At 43.6% G+C, this 21195-nt stretch overlaps 1 protein-coding gene and 1 long non-coding RNA gene across 2 annotated transcripts in view; one reads left to right on the forward strand and one right to left on the reverse strand.

The window, feature by feature from the left end:
- The window catches only part of CNTNAP2 (contactin associated protein 2), a 1037318-nt gene extending 1030013 nt beyond the window's left edge, over positions 1-7305 (forward strand). The window contains exons 23-24 of the mRNA XM_079947520.1: positions 3543-3611; positions 4705-7305. Of these exons, the coding sequence (XP_079803646.1) occupies positions 3543-3611; positions 4705-4904 (269 nt within the window). The 3' untranslated portion in view covers positions 4905-7305. The remainder of the gene's footprint in view (positions 1-3542; positions 3612-4704) is intronic.
- The window catches only part of LOC307199681, a 57987-nt gene extending 49786 nt beyond the window's left edge, over positions 1-8201 (reverse strand). Inside the window, exons 1-2 of the long non-coding RNA XR_013832116.1 lie at positions 7770-8201; positions 7439-7616 (exon numbers count right to left, since the gene is read on the reverse strand). This is a non-coding gene — a long non-coding RNA (uncharacterized lncRNA). The remainder of the gene's footprint in view (positions 1-7438; positions 7617-7769) is intronic.
- Positions 8202-21195: the final 12994 nt, after the last annotated feature.

Below are 21195 nucleotides of genomic sequence, written 5' to 3' on the forward strand. Positions count from 1 at the left end.
ACATGGTAAAATGCAATCTGAACAGGAGTTGAAGCATGTATGGAAAATAATTGTGGAAATTGGCATACCATAGATAAAAAGGAGACCCAGTTTGGCATAGTAGGAGAACTGGGTTCATATTTTTCCTGCCTGTTGCAAGTATCCTGAGCTAGGGAGATCAGGAGCTGGGCTGGGCAGGGACAGCAAAGCAATTAGCCAGGAAGCTGTTGGCAGTTAAGAAGGTGGCTGCCAGTGTGCAGTATGCATGTCTAGAAGGCAAGTCTGATAACAGAGCAAAGAACAGGCAGAATAGGTATCATTTGTTTCCCTCTTCCCCCAACCCCCTGTATGGAGCAAGGCTGCAAATATAATCCCAGAAACACTGACGTTTTCTGCAACAGAACAAGTTTTGATGAGGAGCTTAGCAGATTGCCATGTTTTGTGAGCTGCATCAAGCTAGGGATTGGTCAAGCAGAGTTTTGACATCTGTGGAATGTCAGAGAAAAGAAACAAGGAGGAAGTGCTGACAGAAAGATGGAGGTTGACTCAAAAAGGTGTGCTCTGTTTTAAAGTTTCACTTTGAACAGATGGCTCTGAAGAAACAGATGGCTATAGTTTATCTCCAATTTTTGTGATTTTGCTCTATTCCTTTGGTTAGGATTCTAATTTCCAGAAGACTAGATCAGATTCTCATGGTCATTTTTATCCTGCTGTTATTTCCATAAGGTGAATCCTGTTTGTGTCACTGTAAAATGTGCAGTGAGACATGTTCCTATGGAATGTCGTCCAGGTCAGACTAATGGCCTCCAAGCCAGATATGGTACTTGAGGTAACTTTTTTCTGGTTCCCGATAGCTCTGCTGCATTTTAATCCAATAATAGGGAAACATTTGCCCAGAGTCTCATTTGTAACAAATGCCTGTTTAAACAGGCCTTTAAAACATTGTTTCCTTAGCACAATAAAAATTTATTTGTGCTTTTATTGATATCTTTGTTGATTTATTTTTATATGTTGCATTCTGCCTTGCTGTATTTTTTTTTTTATGGAAGTGCAGATTATACATTTGTAAATGAATGAATAAATGAACTCTGTCCTGAGTAGTCCTGGGAGTATTATTTAGGTATTATTTTATTATTTAGGGAAGTGGTGGCGTTAATATAATGGCTGACCTAAGACCCCACCCAGGGAGCTATTTGTTGAGCTGAGATTTTAATCAGGGATTTCTTAGTTCATAGACAAGGCTCTTAACCAAGCATTAGTTAGTTCCTCAGTGTTCCTCAATAAAACCTTTAATTTTCAGCCTTTTTAATTTTATATTTTTATTCAACTTATACACTGCCCTATACCCGGAGGTCTCAGGGTGGTTCACAACATGACCACAACATATGAAATCAAACCAAAAGCAATAACCCAATAACCCCCCCCCCCCAAAAAAAGAACCACATTCTGAAAGGGTGTTGGGTGTCAATAAGTTCAACCAAAGGCCTGGTTAAAAGGGAACATTTTTGCCTGGCGCCTAAAGGTGTATAATGAAGGTGCCAGGTGAACTTCCCTGGGGAGAGCATTCCACAGACGAGGAGCCACTGCAGAGAAGGCCCCTTCCCATGTTGCCACCCTCCGGAACTCTCGAGGAGGAGGCACACAAAGAAGGGCCTCCATAGATGATTTCAAGGTCCAGTTAGGTTCATATGGATAGAGACAGTCCATCAGGTATTGTGGTCCTGAACCATTTAAGGCTTTATAGGTCAAAACCAGTATTTTGAATTGGGCCTGGAAACTGTTTGGCAGCCAGTGCAGTTGGACCAGGATCAGTGTAAGATGCTCAAACCGTCTGGTTGTAGTGAGCAACCTGGCTGCTGAATTCTCCACCAGCTGAAGTTTCTGAACCATCTTCAGAGGCAGCCCTACATATAATGCATTGCAGTAATCTAGCCTTGAAGTTACCAGAGCACAGACAGCAGTACTTAGGCTATCTGTGTCCAGATAGGGACATAGCTGGGCCACCAGCTGAAGCTGATAGAAGGCACTCTGGGCCACTGAGGCCACCTGAGCCTCAAGTGACAGCAAAGGATCCAGGAGGACCCCCAAGCTACGAACCACTTCCTTCAGAGGAAGTGTAACCCCATCAAGCAGGCGACCTCCCACCCATCTGATCTAGGGAACCACCCACTAACAGTGCCTCAGTCTGATATGGATTGAGCTTCACTTTGTTGGCTCTCATCCAGTCCATTACCGAGGCAAGACAACGGTCCAGCACTTCCACTACCTCACCTGCAGATGCAAAGGAGAAACAGAGCTGAGTGTCATCAGCATACTGCTGACAACATACTCCAAACCTCCAGATAACCCCACCCAGCAGTTTCATGTAGATCAGACATGTTCAACCATCGACCACAATGGACAGTGAGATCCCCGGGGTAATCGCGGTCAATCGCAGATGATCCTTGTCGATTGCGGCATTAAATCAATTGGTCAAGGAATGTCACCACCCACCGCCCCCGTCCGCTGCAGCAGCAGGCATCAATCGTAATTAAGCGTGGCACGAACTCCCCCCCCCAAAAAAAGCTCAACAACTCTGAGTAATCTCCCCCCACTTCCAGCCATGACATGGCTCCCCAAATCTCTTTTCTGATGAGAGCAGCTTTTGCATCTCATTTGGAAACCAAGGACCCAGAGTCTGGAGGAAGAATGGGGAGGCACACAATGCCAGATGCTTGAAGTCCAGTGTGAAGTTTCCACAGTCTGATGTCATCAGCTGGTGTTGGTCCACTGTGCTTCATGAAGTCCAGGGTCAACGCAGCCGCCTACCAGGAGATTTTGGAGCACTTCATGCTTCCTTCCGCAGACAAGCTTTATGGGGATGCTGATTTCATTTTCCAGCAGGACTTTGTCACCTGCCCATACTGCCATAAGTACCAAAACCTGGTTCAATGCCCATGGGATTACTGTGCTTGATTGGCCAGCAAACCCGCCTGACCTGAACCCCGTAGAGAATCTATGGGGCATTGCCAAGAGAAAGATGAGAGACATGAGACCGAGCAATGCAGAAGAGCTAAAGGCTGCTATTGAAGCATCCTGGTCTTCCATAACACCTCAGCAGTGCCACAGGCTGATAGCATCCATGCCACGCCGCATTGAGGCAGTAATTGATGCAAAAGGGGCCCAAACCAAGTACTGAGTACATGTGCATGCTTCTACTTCTCAGAGGTCCAATATTTCTCTATTTGCAGTCCTTGTTTTGCTGATTTTATTTAATATTCTAATTTTCTGAGATTGTTAATTTGGGGTTTTCATCAGCTGTACGCCATAATCATCACAATTATAACAAATAAAGGCTTGACATATCTTGCTTTGAATGTCATGAGTCTATCTCATATATTAGTTTCACCTTTTAAGTTGAATTACTGAAATAAATGAACTTTTCCACAATATTCTAATTTTCTGAGTTTCACCTGTAAATTGGCTTAAAAAGAAGAGGAAAAGCACGGGTATTTTAAAGTGAGGGGCTAAATATCTAAAGGACATGGTGTAAATAATAACTCGTGCTTTTTCTTGTGCACCAGGTGCTGATCTTCCTTACAATGGTCAAGTGATTGGAGGTGGTGTTAACAGGAATTCAGCTATTATTGGAGGTAAGTAAGTACATGTTCTGCCTTTCAGAAGGGAATGTTGATTTCTATGCTGATAAGATACGATGTTTGCAAGTATCTTTTTAAATACCTAATTTAAAACACACATATAATTTCCAAGGCTAAGCTAGCAAAGAGAAAAGGATTTTCAACTATATTTGTGCTTAGTTTCCCAGAACTGTTAGGACAGAGTGCATAATAAGAAGTGGAAATAAAGACATTTAATTATGAAGCAGTACATGATAGGTAGTTTGAATTCTGATGGCATATCCTGCTACATTCAGCATGTAAACTGGCTGTGCTGGGCATCCCACCCACCAGCCCTGTAGGTTGCTGCTCTGTCCGAAGGGAAGTGGGCCTTGCTGTGGAACCAATCTGCCGCTGCGTTTGGGGCCAGGGAGGAATTTGCCCGCAGACAAGTTGGGCCTGTCTGGGGGTTTTGCCTTCCTCATAGCAACTCTCAAAACGTTTGGCAGAAACAGGCATTGGGGACTCAGCTATACAGCTGCAAATAAAATGTTTTAAATGTGTTTAAAGCGCAACATACAGATATGACACTAGATGGCAAAAGTGAGCTATCCAGGTTCAAATTTCAGGGTACCCCAGTGAAGGCATTGCGGGGGAAGGTTTCTGTCCAACGGCCCAGATGGTGGTTAATGGGCCATAGATCTCCCCAAATGACAACCTGGCAGGTTTGCCCTATTTGATTTGCATCTTGGGGGGATGCTTAACCCAGGATCAACTGTGATGGAGTAATCAGCCAGCAATTGAGCTGGTTGATTCAGGATACATCCCCAATGCCTATGCCACACTATAGTTAGAATTAAGGGTGTCATGAAGCGGCTCTCCCAATTAGGCCCTGTGGCGTGAAGTGCAGCGCTCTGTAGTGTCAGCCGCACAAGCCCCACTGAACTATTTGCCAGTTAATGGACATGCGTGAAGAATGGAGCAATAAGAGGGGAGGCCTTCTCTGTTACCATGAGAGAGGTTGCAGAGACAATATTGTACCCATGTCATATCAGACAGTATATGAAAACTAAACTGTTTGCTCATTTGTTTTTGAATCTGAAACCTTCCGCCTTTCTCTCTCTGTTAGGTGTCATTGCCGTTGTGATCTTCACCATCCTCTGCACCCTGGTCTTCCTCATTCGCTACATGTTCCGCCACAAGGGAACTTACCACACCAACGAAGCCAAGGGGGCAGAATCTGCAGAGAGCGCTGATGCAGCCATTATGAGCAACGACCCCAATTTTACTGAGACCATTGACGAGAGCAAAAAGGAGTGGCTGATCTGAAACTGGAAGCAGAAAGAAAAGCCGATGGCTTGGGGAAAGGGGGAGGGAAGACTTTTACAGCAAGAAGAAAAGAGCTCTCTTGCAGACTCTTGAACAAATCTAGTTTTTAAAAAAGATCAGCACAACCGGAGGAGCAACCATTAGGACTGGAGCTGCCACAGCATTTCAGAAAAGGCCTTTTTAATATTGGTTTACTGTGAATTTGCCCTTCTTGTATCCATCTAAACTAAGAGCATAATTTAAGAGGTTCACACTTGTCAGTCACCACCTGTCTTCTTTGTCTGTGGCTGGAGGTGTTCAGAAATACCTGTGGAAACAGGGACCACTTTTCTATATTTTTTTTAGAAGCCCTTTAGAATGTAAATACTTCTCTCCTGAGAACAGCAAAGCAATCCTAAAGCCTGAGACCGTTCTTCTCTAGCATTCTTGCATAGATAATTTCCTAGAAAGGATGTTGTACTCACATACAGTGTCAATGATTGTTATTTTAATGCATGGTTTAACGTTTCCACTTTGGTGAATCTACACTATAGATTTAAAATGGTTTAACAGTCACCTCCTCTCCCAGAGAATTCAGGGAACTGTGGGGAAGGCTAGGAATTTCTCAGTGTCCCATCTGATGCTACCTTGTATGGGAGCTGCTGCACCATGGCTCAGTCATATCAAATGCTTGAGGAATCGATATCGCAGTTCCTTCCCTCCCCCAATGGCTCCAGTTCCTGGGAGGGCTGATTCTGGTATCTTATGGGGTGGGTTCCAGTATTACTGCCTGATGCAGGACAGAACCGTGCTGCAATGGCTCCCACAATTTTAAGTTTAGCCCTAGCAGATAATTTTAGCTTCCTCACTAAAGTACAGTTTTCTGGATTCTTCGGGGAAGGGTAGAGAGAACATGATTGTTGAAAAAGATTAAAGCTGGTACACATTTGTAGTGTAGATCTGCCTGCAGAGAGCAAGAAACCTGGAGCATAGGAAGCACCTGAGAGAAAACCACATTTGCCTGTTTCAGTTGCCTGCCATCTGTGCCAGCACCTTCAAATCTCTGTCTGCTAAGGGCACATAATGATGATTGTGTAAAAGTACGTAACAATAATGTTTAAAAACTCCTCATATTATCATCCTTGTAGTTGTCAGAGAGGAGTATCATAAGGCACAGGAATCCTTAGTTAATTTCTTGCTGAGATCTGAAGAAAGACCTTTCCATTTGACTCTGCTGACCTGAAGTCCTCGTGCCACATCTGTTCCACCTGTGACATATTGATGCTATACGTATGTAGACATAAGCATTGCAGTAGGGGATTAGAACCAGATTTTAGACTTTTTTGCTTCTGTTTCTTATATATAGGCAGCTGCAGAAGTACTGATCTTGGAGATTTCATGTAAAACACAACATACTGCTGAATTCTTCTCTTCTCCTTTACAATTTCCCAATGGAATACTGTTCTGAAGGATATCTGTGAAGCAGTTTTCTCCCAAGATGAGAGGCAGAAATTAAGAGATCAAATAGTCCTGTGTGCAGAAAGAGCTGCAGAATTGCACAGTCCTAGAGCATGCCTTTTCTTTAAAGGTCTTTCTCATTATCTCTGTTCAGCCAATTGGAAGGCAGCTAAGGCAAAAGTCAGTTCTTCAGGGACATGGGTCAAATAGATCAGCTGAAATTTACACCTCTCTAAAATGGAGAAAGCTGGGGCCAAGTCATACACCTTTAAGTGATGGAAAACTATGGTTGAGTGAAAGTGCTGTCTCAGCTCCGGCATGTGGCTTGAGGTTTCTTACAATGCAGTTTCCACCAGTGGAGTTCTGCTTAGTGAATTATAAACTGGTTTAACCAACAGAACTTTCCCCAATAACACTGGAAATGACAGTTCTATGTGGAGGAGTTCTTTGCAGCGTGACTATAGCTCTTTATATGCTTAAAAGCATCCTTGGATTCCTTTGGCAGTTAAACAGGCAAGAATCTGGTTTAAGTTTCTTTAATGTGCAATCACCACATCCTTCAATAACAACCACCTTTGACTGACCTTGGGAAAGGGCCCTCCTTTGCAGTAGACAGGATTAGTCAATGATTCTCTTGAGTGACAGGTGATTTTTAAAAAAGAATTCCCAATGCTTATTGAGGAGATTCTACACTGACAAAGCCTTACGGAAAGTTGTATAGTACAACCTAATGAAGATATATGATTGTATGGCCTCTTGCTTATTATGTATTTTTAAAAAAATGAATTATTTCTTGTGAAAAGTTTTTTGCTTATGACGGCTGTGGTTCCATGTAATTCATCTGCTCACAATTTTGGTATGCACAGCTTTGAAACATTTCTATATCAACTACGTCTGAGAAAGAATGATGGGGAAATCAAAAATAACTGTAGCTCAACATACTAAAGACTACTATTCTCTTTTAGCTGAATCCTCACTTTATTTTTCTTGTGTACAGAAGGGAGTGGAATTGTTTATATTTATTACAAAAGCTTTGCAAATAGGAGAGAATTTCATTTAGAAACCTTTTATCGTACCATACATGTCTTTGAATCTACAGTGGTGCCTCGCAAGACGAAATTAATTCGTTCTGCGAGTTTTTTCGTCTAGCGAATTTTTCGTCTTGCGAAGCACGAAATCCCATAGGAATGCATTGAAATTCAATTAATGCGTTCCTATGGTCAAAAAAAGTCCAAACAAAGCCAAATTTGGTACAAAAAGAGTTTATTAACTGGTCTTTAAAGTCACACATACTGTAAAGAGCATTTCAAAAATTGAAGGGACAATAAATTAAGTTTCTGAACATGACAGAAAAACATTTAAAAATCAACAAAGTGTACTGTAAAAGTCCAAACAAAGCCAAATTTGGTACAAAAAGAGTTTATTAACTGCTCTTTAAAGTCACACATACTGTAAAGAGCATTTCAAAAATTGAAGGAACGATAAATTAAGTTTCTAAACATGACAGAAAAACATTTAATAATCAACAAAGTGTACAGTACATTTTCTAAGACTCTGGGGGACAACTCGAAGAAGGTTCCTCTTCCACTCTTTGCTTCTTGCTGAAGAACCTGTCCATGGTCTGCTGCTTCATCCGCCTTTTCAGCACCTCCCTGAAAGGCGACATGACCCTCGTATCAAAAGTGTTCACAACCTCATGTGCCAGGTCCTTGTCAGGGTGGTGCCGCTGTGCAAAAGCCTGCACATCTTTCCACTTCAGGCAAATGTCCCTCAGTTCTTTGGAGGACAGCCGTTCTTCAGTTGCTTCCTCCTCTTCCAGCGAGGCCTGCTCCTGCGCAGCCTCTGCCTGCAGTTCGACCAGGTCCTGGGTGGTCAGCTCGTGGTCGTGCTCCTCCACCAGCTCGCTGATGTCCTCCTCTGTGACCTCAAGGCCCATGGTCCTCCCCAAGGAAACAATGTCCTGCACCACTGTTGACTCTGGTGCATCAGAGTCACTTGGTGCCACACAGTCCGGCCACAGGCTGTGCCAAGCGCAATTCAAATTTCTCTGGCTGATCCCGTTCCAGGCCGTGGTGATCATCTTCAAGCAGGTGACGATGTCGAAGTGGTCCTTCCAGAATTCCCGCAGGTTGATGGTGGTGCAATCAGTCACCTCAAAGCATCGCCTGAAAAGCTCCTTGGTGTAGAGTTTTTTGAAATTGGCAATGACCTGCTGATCCATCGGCTGGAGCAGTGGCGTGGTGTTAGGCGGCAGGAACATGATGTTGATGAAGCTGAACTCCTCCAACAAGTCCAACTCAAGGCCTTTAGGATGAGCAGGAGCATTGTCCATCGGAAGCAAAGCCTTCAGCGGCAGGTCATTGTCCAGCAGGTACTGTTTGACAGCAGGGCCGAAAGCAAGATTGACCCAGTCCACAAACAGCACATGTGTGACCCAAGCCTTACTGTTGGATCGCCACATGACACTCAGCTGCTCCTTGTCAACCTTTTGTTTCTTGAAGGCCCGTGGGTTCTCCGAGTGATACACCAGCAGAGGCTTGATCTTCAGGTCGCCGCTTGCGTTGGCACAGAAGAGCAGGGTCAGACGGTCCTTCATGGGCTTGTGGCCAGGCAACTTGGACTCCTCCTGAGTGATGAAAGTCCTTTTGGGCATCCTCTTCCAAAACAGCCCGGTCTCGTCGCAGTTGAAGACCTGCTGTGGAACGTAGCCCTCCGTCTTCACAACCTCCAGGAACTCCGCTGCAAAGTCTTCAGCCGCAGGAACATCAGAACTGGCAGCCTCTCCATGCCTGACCACGCTGTGGATTCCAGATCTTGGCTTGAACCGGTCAAACCAACCTCTGCTTGCCTTGAAGACTTCTGGCTCACCTGAGGTTCCTGGCTGTTCCCGGACGAGGTCTGCGTGCAAGGCCTTGGCCTTCTCACAAATGACGGCCTCAGTCACTGTGTCCCCTGCACGCTGCTTCTCTTCTAACCAGATGAGCAGCAACTTCTCCACCTCCTCCAGAACAGCTGGGCGGTTCTTCACGATCCTGGTGACTCCCTTGGCTGCATCAGTCGCAAGGATCTTCTCCCTCATCTTCAGGATGGTCCCGATGGTCGATGGATTTCTCCCATACTCCCTGGCGAGGTCTGTCACACGCATTCCACCGTCGTGCTTCCGGATGATCTCCTCCTTCATTTCCAGCGTCACCTTCTCCTTCTTCCTCTCGCCGGCCTCTGCAGCAGCAGTCTTCTTGGGTCCCATGGCAGCACAGCTCCTACCTTCGTAAACTCACAAAAAAAAAATAAATCAGTGCTTCACATCCAAAAAATTCAAAAGCACCCAGCCACCCACCATACAGAAATTCAAACCCAGAACCAAGTCCTTGAATTCCAAACACCCCAACCCAAAATACAACCCCCCAAAAAAAAGTTTTAAAAGTTTAACTTACCAAATGGATGCAAAAGAAGTTTTGGAAAAGCTTCAAAAATCACCAAAGTCTTCAAAAACCTCAACTGTTCCCCCAGCCACCCACCCACCACACAGAAATTGCAAACCCCTCCCCAACTGTTGTAAACCCCTCCCCAACTGTTGTAAACCCCTCCCCAACTGTTCCCCCAGCCCCTCCCCAACTGTTGCAAACCACTCCCCAACTGTTCCCCCAGCCACCCACCACACAGAAATTCAAACACAGAATTTTTTTAAAAAAAACAACAACATGGCCCAATGGTCACAGAAAATCAAAAAAAATATAAAAACCCCACAAGCTCCCAGATTCTTGCAAACCCCTCCCCAACTGTTCCCCCAGCCACCCACCACACAGAAATTCAAACCCAGAATTTTTTTTTTTAAAAAAAACAACATGGCCCAATGGTCACAGAAAATCATAAAAATTCAAAAAAAAACCCCACAAGCTCCCAGATTCTTGCAAACCCCTCCCCAACTGTTCCCCCAGCCACCCACGACACAGAAATTCAAACCCAGAATTTTTTTTTTTTAAAAAAAACATGGCCCAATGGTCACAGAAAATCATAAAAATTCAAAAAAAAAAACACAAACAAACCCCACAAGCTCCCAGATTCTTGCAAACCCCTCCCCAACTGTTCCCCCAGCCACCCACCACACAGAAATTCAAACCCAGAATTTTTTTTAAAAAAACAACAACAACATGGCCCAATGGTCACAAAAAATCAAAAAGATTCAAACAAAAACCCACACAAGCTCCCAGATTCTTGCAAAACCACCCCCCCAACACCAAGCCCTTGAATTCCAAACACCCCAACCCAGAATCCAAAAACCACAAAAAAGTTTTAAAAGTTTAACTTACCAAATGGATGCAAAAGAAGTTTGGAAAAGCTTCAAAAATCACCAAAGTCCTCAAAAACCTGAAAAAAGGCTACCAAACCGCGTGCTATGAGTTGCTCCTCGAAGTCAAGTCGCAACTGCACCTCTTCAAGCAATGCACCCTTGGTTTTAACGGTTTTACAAAAAAGGAAACAAAGCTGCTAGACGTTTTCGTCTTGCGAAGCAAGCCCATAGGGAAATTCGTCTTGCGAAGCACCTCAAAAAACGGAAAACTCTTTCGTCTAGCGAGTTTTTCGTCTTGCGGGGCACCACTGTATCTGTCTGCCTTCTGAATCACTTTGCTGGTCTGGATGGGAAAGCTGAGGGCAGCCAGAAGATGCTTGAGGGCTCTGCAACATTTCTTCCACACATTTCCATTTACCCAGAGATCCCACTGAGGAATATCACTGTGCCCCCCAGTTTTACGAAGCCACTAGTGCATTTGTGACAGCAGTAACTAACGCTGAGCCCCTTCTGTCCCTTTGTACCTATTTGCGCCTCCTGCCACCAGTCTGCCTCCCACTAAGGAAAGTGGCACGGTCTGCCATGTTCAACCAGTTTGGGAGCCAGGACTTGTCAATGGTTGTAAACAGAGAGAAATGAGCAACAGCAAATCCACAACATGCCGATCATTTGGTGGATTAATGACTCACCTGAAAAGATACACCTGGTTTCCTTTTCCCATTTTCATATCCTGATGGGAGCTTTTAATTATTATAACCGATTTATTACTTTCCTCTTTTTTGTGGCTTTGGATTTTTATAAAGAGTTCTTCAGCAAGAAGGAAAGTAAGTGATGTAAACTTGTTTTATGGCAACTTTCTCAATCAACAAAGATACCTTTCTAATCCAAAAAGCTGTTCTTTTATTAATTTTTGAGGTCGTGATCCTTGTGAAAACCACATTTTAATTTTTCTTTTTTTGTAAGGCAGACCAAATGGAGGGTGAATTAGATAAGGCAGATTCACACTGATGCCCATATCAGTTTCTTTTTTTATTTGCCTTGAGTCTTTTAGGCAACAGTTAAAGACCGTAGCATGGCGGACGTGCCTTATGGGCATCAGCGTGAGTAGAGGCAGCATTTGAGAACCAAAGATTGCAACAAACTGATGCCTATGCAGGCGACCATTTTTTCTACTTCATTTTGCACTCAGGAGTTGGGTATGACTGGTAGCAGACCTTTCCTCCACCACATATCCAGTTACAGAGCTGCAGGTTTCAACGGGGAACGTTCAGATGGAGCCTCTTCACAACCCCTCTGCATCAGCTAGGTGCATAGAAGCTTGCTGCTTGCATTGTCGTTCCCTCCCCCCTGCCTCCCCCATGCAAACACAAAAAGAACCCCTGCACAGAGATTCCATGGCTGGGCCAAAAGTGTCCACACCTGGCAGCTTGTGTGTTACCAGCTGGTCCGAGCATTAACTTGCTCCGAGGCTTTGGGGCTTCTGTGTGGTCTGGTGAATACAGTGTCACACTTGGAACCAAAAAAACTGACAGGCAAATATCTTCTGGGCTGTGGGGCTCAATGGGCAAACTTGGGCTACTGTCTGTGTCTCAGCCTAGTCTACATTGCAGGTTTTCTGTGAGATAAAATGGGACAATCCTCTTATAAACATCCTCAACACCTAGCTTAGAGGAATGGTGGAGGGGTGGTTACCTGAGAGTGTAGTGGTTAAGAGCAGTGGACTCGTAATCTGGGGAACCGGGTTCGCTTCCCCGCTCCTCCACCTGCAGCTGCTGGGTGACCTTGGGCCAGTCACACTTCTCTGAAGTCTCTCAGCCCCACTCACCTCACAGAGTGTTTGTTGTGGGGGAGGAAGGGAAAGGAGAATGTGAGCCGCTTTGAGACTCCTTCGGGTAGTGATAAAGCGGGATATCAAATCCAAACTCTTCTTCTTCTTCTACATTTATAGATTTCTAAAACCTGGTAACCACTGATAGGGCTACGGTACAATTGTGATGCCACAGTTCTTGAATTTTTAGGTGTGTGTAAAAAAATAGTTGCAGTAAGGAAGGAAGACAGTGGTTGGTGGGGAGAGATTTGTCTCTTTCCCTGCTGGGCACCTGGAGTGTGCACCTGGGAAGAAGGGGAATCTTCGCTTGCATGCAACAGATTTTTTTAATTTTTTTGTTTTTTATTTTAATTATTTCCTCTGCCACAATTAGAATCAACCTTTCTTTTGAATGCTAAATTGCACACACTACTCTGCATTGTTTTTTATCCTAAACTGAGGAGGAATAACAAATTAGCATTCACGAGCTGGAAAAAAAAAGAAAAACAGCATATATATCCTGGTCACTCATAATTATATACAGTTTCTATAATTTATCAGTATAACCACATATAACACTGACATTTAGCACTATTACCTAGCATGCAACAGTGGCATCCACCAAATTAGGTCACTTGAAACCTCGGGAAAATATTGATTAGTGATATAACATAGTGTAGGCCGTGTCATTATTAATCTCAATAAAATACTCCTTTAATAGACTCAAAAGATTTAATGAAGCTTCATCAGGCATGTTAAAGGTGGACGTGGCTGTTTCTGGGCAAGAAGAATTAGAAATGATTAGATTTGTATGCCAGAATTCTATGCACATTTAAATGGAGGCAAAAAATCAGAGGGACCCATTTATGAGTTGAATATAACCTAGAACTGGGCTGTCAGCCAGATCTCTTTTCACTTCACTTCCAATATTAAATGTTACTTTTTCCATATGCTTCAGAAATAATAATAATAATTAATTTTATTATACCCCGCCCATCTGGCTGGGCCTTCCCAGCCACTCTAGGGAGTGGAGTAATAACAGTTAAATCCCTTTGAAATTAATGCTCATGGGCAAAGTCATCCATACATTCTAACAGCAATTGCAAGTCTACTCACAAGTAAGTCCCATTGAGTTCAGTGGTGCTTACTCCCAGACAAGTATCTATAGGATTGCAGTGTTGGTTTAGTGAAAGTGGTGTGAAGGCAACATTTTCTAGCCTGAAAATCAATGCCTAACATAGGAGCTGATTGTGATGAGCGCCTCTCATAATGACTGGCCCAGGCATGGAGCAGATGGCCTGATGCTGCCTTTAAACATCAAGCAAGGGGTGAGGGGAGGCATCCTGCATGTGCCACGCGAAGGAAGCTCCCAGACCCCAGAGGAGCTGATGTAATGTTCTGAGTAGAAAGAGGCTCATATTTCTGCCTGTCACTATTTAAAGAGTCTGCTCTGGTGCAGTGAAAACTACCCAGTTTATTGTGCACAAGCTCTTTACAGCAAGACATTGTTTCATCAGGCCCCTTCAGCTGCCCCACTGCAAAGCGACCAGCTACACAGTGCTGACCATGTCAGGCTGAACTCAATGGGAATGGCTTCCCGGCTGGAAGTAAGTCAGCTGATGTCGGTAACGTTGCCTGCCCTGTGGAACGCCCTCCCACCAGATGTTAAGGAAACAAACAGCAAATAAATAAACAACTATCTGACTCGTAGAAGACATCAGAAAGCAGCCCTGTTTAGGGAAGTTTTTAATCTCTGGTGTGTTTTTTTTTTTTTATTATTATTATTATTATTATTATTATTATTATTATTATATCACGAGATGGGACGGCAGCAGTGGTGCCAAGACATTCAGTGCGCAGCAGGCTTGCTCAGAGCGCACACATGCTGTGCTGCATGTTCCTAGCCACCTGGTGACCTCTGTCTGGTGAGTAGCACAGGGCCAGCAGAGCCACACTCTCCTTCAGCCTCTCCCTTCAGGCAGCATTTGCTTGTGCATGGAGAGAGGAGAAACTCTCAGACCCTCCAAGTGTCCCTATTTTCCAGGGACGACCCTGATTTAGAGAAGCCATCCTGGTTTCTGATTTGATCCCGGAATGTCCCACTTTTCCTTAGGATGTCCTTATTTTCATTGGAGAAAGCTTGGAGGGTATGGAATTATCCAGCCCCTGAGCCATCTGAAGGCAATCCTGTATAGGAAAGTTTTTTTAATGTTTAATATTTTCTAGTGTTATTATATACTGTATTTTTTGCTCCATAAGACGCACCAGACCACAAGACGCACCTAGTTTTTGGAGGAGGAAAACAAGAAAAAAAAATATTCTGAATCTCAGAAGCCAGAACAGCAAGAGGGATCACTGCGCAGTGAAAGCAGCAATCCCTCTTGCTGTTCTGGCTTCTGGGATAGCTGCGCAGCCTGCATTCGCTCCATAAGACGCACACACATTTCCCCTTACTTTTTAGGAGGGAAAAAGTGAGCAAAAAATACGGTATGTTGGAAGCTGCCCAGAGTGGCTGGCGCAACCCAGTAAGATGTGTGGGGTATAAATAGTAAAATTATCTTTATGGAATGGGACATCCCTATTTTCGTCTGAGAAATGTTGGCGGTTATGGGCTCTGCTTATTGCTGTGCTTCTGCTGATGGACTGATGTAGCACCGCTTGCTGTGGTGCCAGCCAGATGAGGAAGAAGAGTCAGAAGAGAGACCGCCACCTCCCCCCTCCACGGCAGGCTCCACCCAGCCTGACAAGATGGCTCACTCCTTTCTCTGGCAGCGCTTGTGGGCCTGTGGGGTGGAGGGGAGCAGCAGCCAGAGGCTGCATCAGTGGTGGAAAAACAGCCATGAAGTAAGTGGGGGCTGAGAGGGAGGTGCTGAGTGCAGATGCGGGGATACAGCAGCAGCAGCAGGCAGACCAAGGGACTCCCAGCTCCCGCCTAATGGGAGGGTCAGCCCTGGGGGGCTGCAAGCCCACTTCCCTACTGGGGCAGCAGGGGTTGTTAGACGGTGGAACAGTCTCCCACGGGAAATTCGAGGCTCTCCTGCCTTGGAGCTTTTTAAGCAGAGGTTGGATGGCCATCTGCCATGGATGGTTCAGCTGAGTTTCCTGCCTTGCAGAGGGTTGGGCTCGATGACTCTCAGGTCCCTTCGAACTCTATGATTCTCTGGGGCCTTGCCCCAGTGCGGTTACTGGACCAGTAGGTATCCTTCTTGCTATGGCAGGGCAGCTCTTAACATTGCCTCTCAACACACCTTCCTTTCTACTTTGCCCAATATTTTCTGGGTGATAGCAATGATTATGGGACCCCTGCCCAACCACCAGCTGCAGCATGGACTGCATCACGGAATCCCAGTACTCCTTTGGATGGCCTTTCTGTCTGTACACTGGCAGATATTTAGGTGTGTGCTTCTTGGGGCCTCTCAACTCTGATGAGCATCTCACACAGGGACTTCATTTTTCCAGGCATACCTGATTCGCACATGATCATCCAGGCAGTTTGGGAGTCACTGCTCTTAAAGCGGGGGGAGAGGGTTCAGTTGGGGGAGGGAAAGTTATAAAGTTTATACGGTTTCAAAATTCAGATGATGTGAATTTAATGTTTTCAGCAATATTCAACAAAGACAGAAAAGGACATTCTTGTTATGACATTCTTTAGAACCAATCTGAAATGCCGAAGGAAATAGAAATATTTGTATAATAAATGTTAGTTCTTGCTAGGAGTTATAATTTGATGTTGGAGATCCAAAGATAAATTCACAAAATCAAACTCTGAATTTTGTGTTCCATATTTGATTTGGAATATGTGACTCCAGAATTCAGTGATGCAGATTTGGAATACCTAATGACCTAATGACCCCCATCATTGAAGGCCCTGAGCAAGGACTTCTTCGTGTGCACTGGGGCACCCCCCACTGCAGTCTTTCTTCTCTTTGCCATTCATCCTCCTGACAAATTCCTCATCTCGAACAAGGGCATGAATTTGAGGTCCATCGAACACACCTGCTTTGATCTTCTCAAAAGACAAAGCGGGAGAAGCTGCAACTATATGTTGAAAACATTTACCTTCAGTATTTAATGCCCTCACGAACTGTTTCATCAATCCAAGCTTGATGTGAAGTGGAGGGGAAATGATCCTGTCTCGGCTGATGATTGGTTCATTCACAATCCTGCTTCCAGAGTTTCAAAGATGGGTCACTCCTTCTGTATCCAGTGTTTGTCTCGAGCTCAGCTGTCCCACATGCTGAAGAAATACTGGGATAGGCGACAGCATGTCGGTTTTTCTTGCCGATACCCTTCGTATTGACCAGACAAAAATAGCAGTCACTTGTGTGATCATGGGAACCCCAAAAGGCATACTCTTCCATTTTCCTTTTGTCCAGTCTCTAAGCATTTCCTCACAATTGTGACAAACAATATGCGGAGCCCATTTCTTGTCTTGGTCGCTCAGGGGAATTTCAAAATAGCTCTTATAGGCATGCCTCACAAACACTGTTATATTGCGTCTTTGACGAGGAAGTGCGTAGCAGCCACATACATAACAAAAGGCATCAGGCTTGTTTACACATTTTTGTCATGTGTCCATTCTGAAAAATACTAATATTTAGGTTACAAAACTATAAAAATAAAGAAAAATTAAGTTTGCAAAACAATAATTACCATCTGGTTAGGTTAGATCAACGTGTCCACTTATCCCCAGTGTTAATATGACATATCTGCAATATGACATATCTGCAAAAGTTGGATATTGAAAGATAATTATAGCACGTACACGAAAATTGATTTCAGATTTGAAATCAGCATTGAAATAACATATAAGAACAGTTGAAAAAATCTCATGCAACAGAAAATGAAAAAAAAAGGTTCCCCAGTGTATCACAACCTTTTCATGTTATAAGCGGTAGGAAACAAACTGAAGTGGACCATTACATTCTACAAGAAAGAAAGAAAGAAAGAAAGAAAGAAAGAAAGGCAACCTGCAACAGAATGGAGCCTTATGGAGTGCTCGCCCCCGCCCCCCTTTCCCCTTTCCGCCCCTCAGCAGTCAGCTGGAGGCTAGTTCACCAACACAGGAGCCAGATATATGGAGAAACGTGACTCAAAGAAGTAGGAGGCCCAGGGTTCGCTCTGATTGTTTAGGTTGTTAGAACCGAAAACCCCATTGTGGGTCTCACCGCTAGAAGTAATATCGGTTAAAAAGAAAAATACTATAGGAAGAATGGCAACATACCAGCAGCTCCTAAAGGAAGAACAGGGCCAATTAAAACTAAGACCATACGATGAGGTGACCCAATACTGTACCACATGGTTACAATATCACCAAATTGCACAAATATTCAACCAGGATAAAGTAATAGGATTTGAAAAAGAAGAATCAAAATTACAAAAAGTATTATTACAAAACTCAAAAAAATATATATCCAAAATGTATAATTTATTATTAGAATGGGAATTAAAGGATGAAGAAGTAAAAGAAGTTATGATTAAATGGGCATGTGATATAGGATATGTAATTCGGCTGGACCAATGGGAGAAATTATGGAAATATGATATTAAATTCACGGCGTGTTATACAATAAGAGAGAATTTTAAGAAAATGGTGTACCAATGGTACTTAACTCCGGTAAAATTGGCTAAAATTTACAAATTAAAATTGAATACCTGTTGGAGATGTAAAAAAGAAATAGGAACAATGTTTCACATGTGGTGGGAATGCCGACATATTAAACAATTCTGGAATGAAATCTATGAAGAACTCAAAAAGATGTTTAAAATACCTTTCAGTAAAAAACCGGAGGCATTCTTTTTAGGTTTAATTACAAATGATATCCCCGAAAATCAAAGGAAAGTATTCCTTTATGCAACAACAGCTGCCAGGATGCTTATAGCTAAAAACTGGAAAGGCAGAAAAATTCCATCAGTGAAAGATTGGCAAATTAAATTTTGTGAATACATAAATCTGGCAAGACTCACAACTTACATAAGGGGACAATCAGACCAGAAATTATTAAAAGAATGGGGTTGTGCTAAAGGGTATATGAAAAAACATTGTTCTGGAGTAAGTATATTGGTATGTAATGAATGATGCTTTACAGGGTTAAAGAAAAAGAAAAATGGTGTAAAAAAAAAGTACAAAGGTGGAAGTAATCTAATTAGATACAACAATACAGTAAGAGTAAATTTTTTGAGGTCTTAGAACAAAGGAAGGAAGTCAATTTGTGTTTATGTACGTAATGATATGGTTTTTTTCTGTAGATGTGTGCTTTTTCGTTTTTGTTTAGTTTAGTTTTGTTTCCTTTGCTTTTTTTCCCCTTTTCTTTTCTGTTATGTTCCGGTTTTTTTGTTTGTATAGTATTATTTTGGATTCAATGTTTGTAATTTTGTAATGATTCTGCATTGAAAATAAAAAAATTCAAAAAAAAGCATTTTTTGTTGCTTTTAACCTCTCTAGCAAGCCTGAGTTCATTCTGTGCTTTAGCTTTTCTGACTTTGTGTCTACACGTGCTGGCTATTTGTTTGAATTCCTCTTTGGTGGTTTCCCCCCTCAGAAGCAACAAAAAAGGCTTTTATGGGTATGTTCGTAGCAAAAGGAAGAACTAAGAAACAGTGGGGTCACTCAGAGGAGAAGCTGGTGAAATGCAAACAGGGACACAGAAAGGGCTGAACTCCTCAATGCCTTCTTTGCCTCAGTCTTCTCCGATAAAGAAAACAATGCCCGACCTGAAGAATTTGGAGCAAATGATTCAGCAGAGGAAACACAGCCCAGAATAACTAAGGAGATAGTACAAGAATACTTGGATAGTTTAGATGTATTCAAGTCTCCAGGGCCAGATGAACTGCATCCAAGAGTATTAAAAGAACTGGCAGATGTGATCTCAGAACCATTGGCAGTCATCTTTGAGAATTCCTGGAGAACAGGCGAAGTCCCGGCAGACTGGAGGAGGGCAAATGTTGTCCCTATTTTCAAAGAGGGGAAAAGAGAGGACCCAAATAATTACCACCCAGTCAATCTGACATCAATACCAGGGAAGATTCTGGAGCAGATCATTAAGCAAACAGTCTGTGAGCACCTAGAAAGGAATACTGTGATCACCAATAGTCAGCATGGATTTCTGAAAAATAAGTCATGTCAGACTAACCTGATCTCGTTTTTTGACAGAATTACAAGCTTGGTAGATGAAGGGAACGCAGTGGATGTAGCCTACCTTGATTTCAGCAAGGCATTTGACAAGGTGCCCCATGATATTCTTGTAAAGAAGCTGGTAAAATGCGGACTTGACTATGCTACCACTCAGTCGATTTGTAACTGGCTGACTGACCGAACCCAAAGGGTGCTCATCAATGGTTCCTCTTCATCCTGGAGAAGAGTGACTAGTGGGGTGCCACAGGGTTCTGTCTTGGGCCCGGTCTTATTCAACATCTTCATCAACGACTTGGATGATGGACTCAAGGGCATCCTGATCAAATTTGCAGATGACACCAAACTGGGAGGGGTGGCTAACAGCCCAGAGGACAGGATCACACTTCAAAACGACCTTGACAGATTAGAGAACTGGGCCAAAACAAACAAGATGAATTTTAACAGGGAGAAATGTAAAGTATTGCACCTGGGGGGGGGGGGGAATGAGAGGCACAAATACAAGATGGGTGACACCTGGCTTGAGAGCAGTACATGTGAAAGGAGTCTCGGTTGAGTACATGTGAAAAGGAGTCTTGGTTGACCACAAACTTGACATGAGCCAACAGTGTGACGCGGCAGCTAAAAAAGCCAATGCAATTCTGGGCTGCATCAATAGGAGTATAGCATCGAGATCAAGGGAAGTAATAGTGCCACTGTATTCTGCTCTGGTCAGACCTCACCTGGAGTACTGTGTCCAGTTCTGGGCACCACAGTTCAAGAAGGACACTGACAAACTGGAACGTGTCCAGAGGAGGGCAACCAAAATGGTCAAAGGCCTGGAAACGATGCCTTATGAGGAACGGCTAAGGGAGCTGGGCATGTTTAGCCTGGAGAAGAGGAGGTTAAGGGGTGATATATATAAAAGGATGTCACATAGAGGAGGGAGAAAGGTTGTTTTCTGCTGCTCCAGAGAAGCGGACACGGAGCAATGGATCCAAACTACAAGAAAGAAGATTCCACCTAAACATTAGGAAGAACTTCCTGACAGTAAGAGCTGTTTGACAGTGGAATTTGCTGCCAAGGAGTGTGGTGGAGTCTCCTTCTTTGGAGGTCTTTAAGCAGAGGCTTGACAACCATATGTCAGGAGTGCTCTGATGGTGTTTCCTGCTTGGCAGGGGGTTGGACTCAATGGCCCTTGTGGTCTCTTCCAACTCTATGATTCTATGATTCTATAATCAAGCAATCTGTGACCATTGCTCACACTGTTCTCATTAGGCTCTCTCCCACCACCATCACCACTTTAGGCTTAGGAGACTGACCCAGGGACCATGGGATTATTTAGATCTCTCTATCTGAGGGGCAGAGAGAGCTATTGCAATTTCTTGATTTTCATTAGAGTCAGAGGGAGGGGAATTTTGTTTTGTGTTTTGTTTTTAATGGGAGAAATAGCAAAACAACAAGGTGTTTCCATGCTGGTAGACTATACCTGCTGTCAATTTATGAAAATGACTGGTTCTGCTATCTGAGGCAATGGGTTTTTCTGCCAAGCATAAGGGAAGAACGCCAATGAGGTGAAAAAACATATTTTATCCTGTACTTACTTAAGAGCGGCCAAATATGTGAATTTGGGGGTTGTTTAGTC

This window comes from Podarcis cretensis, assembly GCF_951804945.1.
Source record: "Podarcis cretensis genome assembly, chromosome: 12".
Lineage (NCBI taxonomy): Eukaryota > Metazoa > Chordata > Lepidosauria > Squamata > Lacertidae > Podarcis > Podarcis cretensis.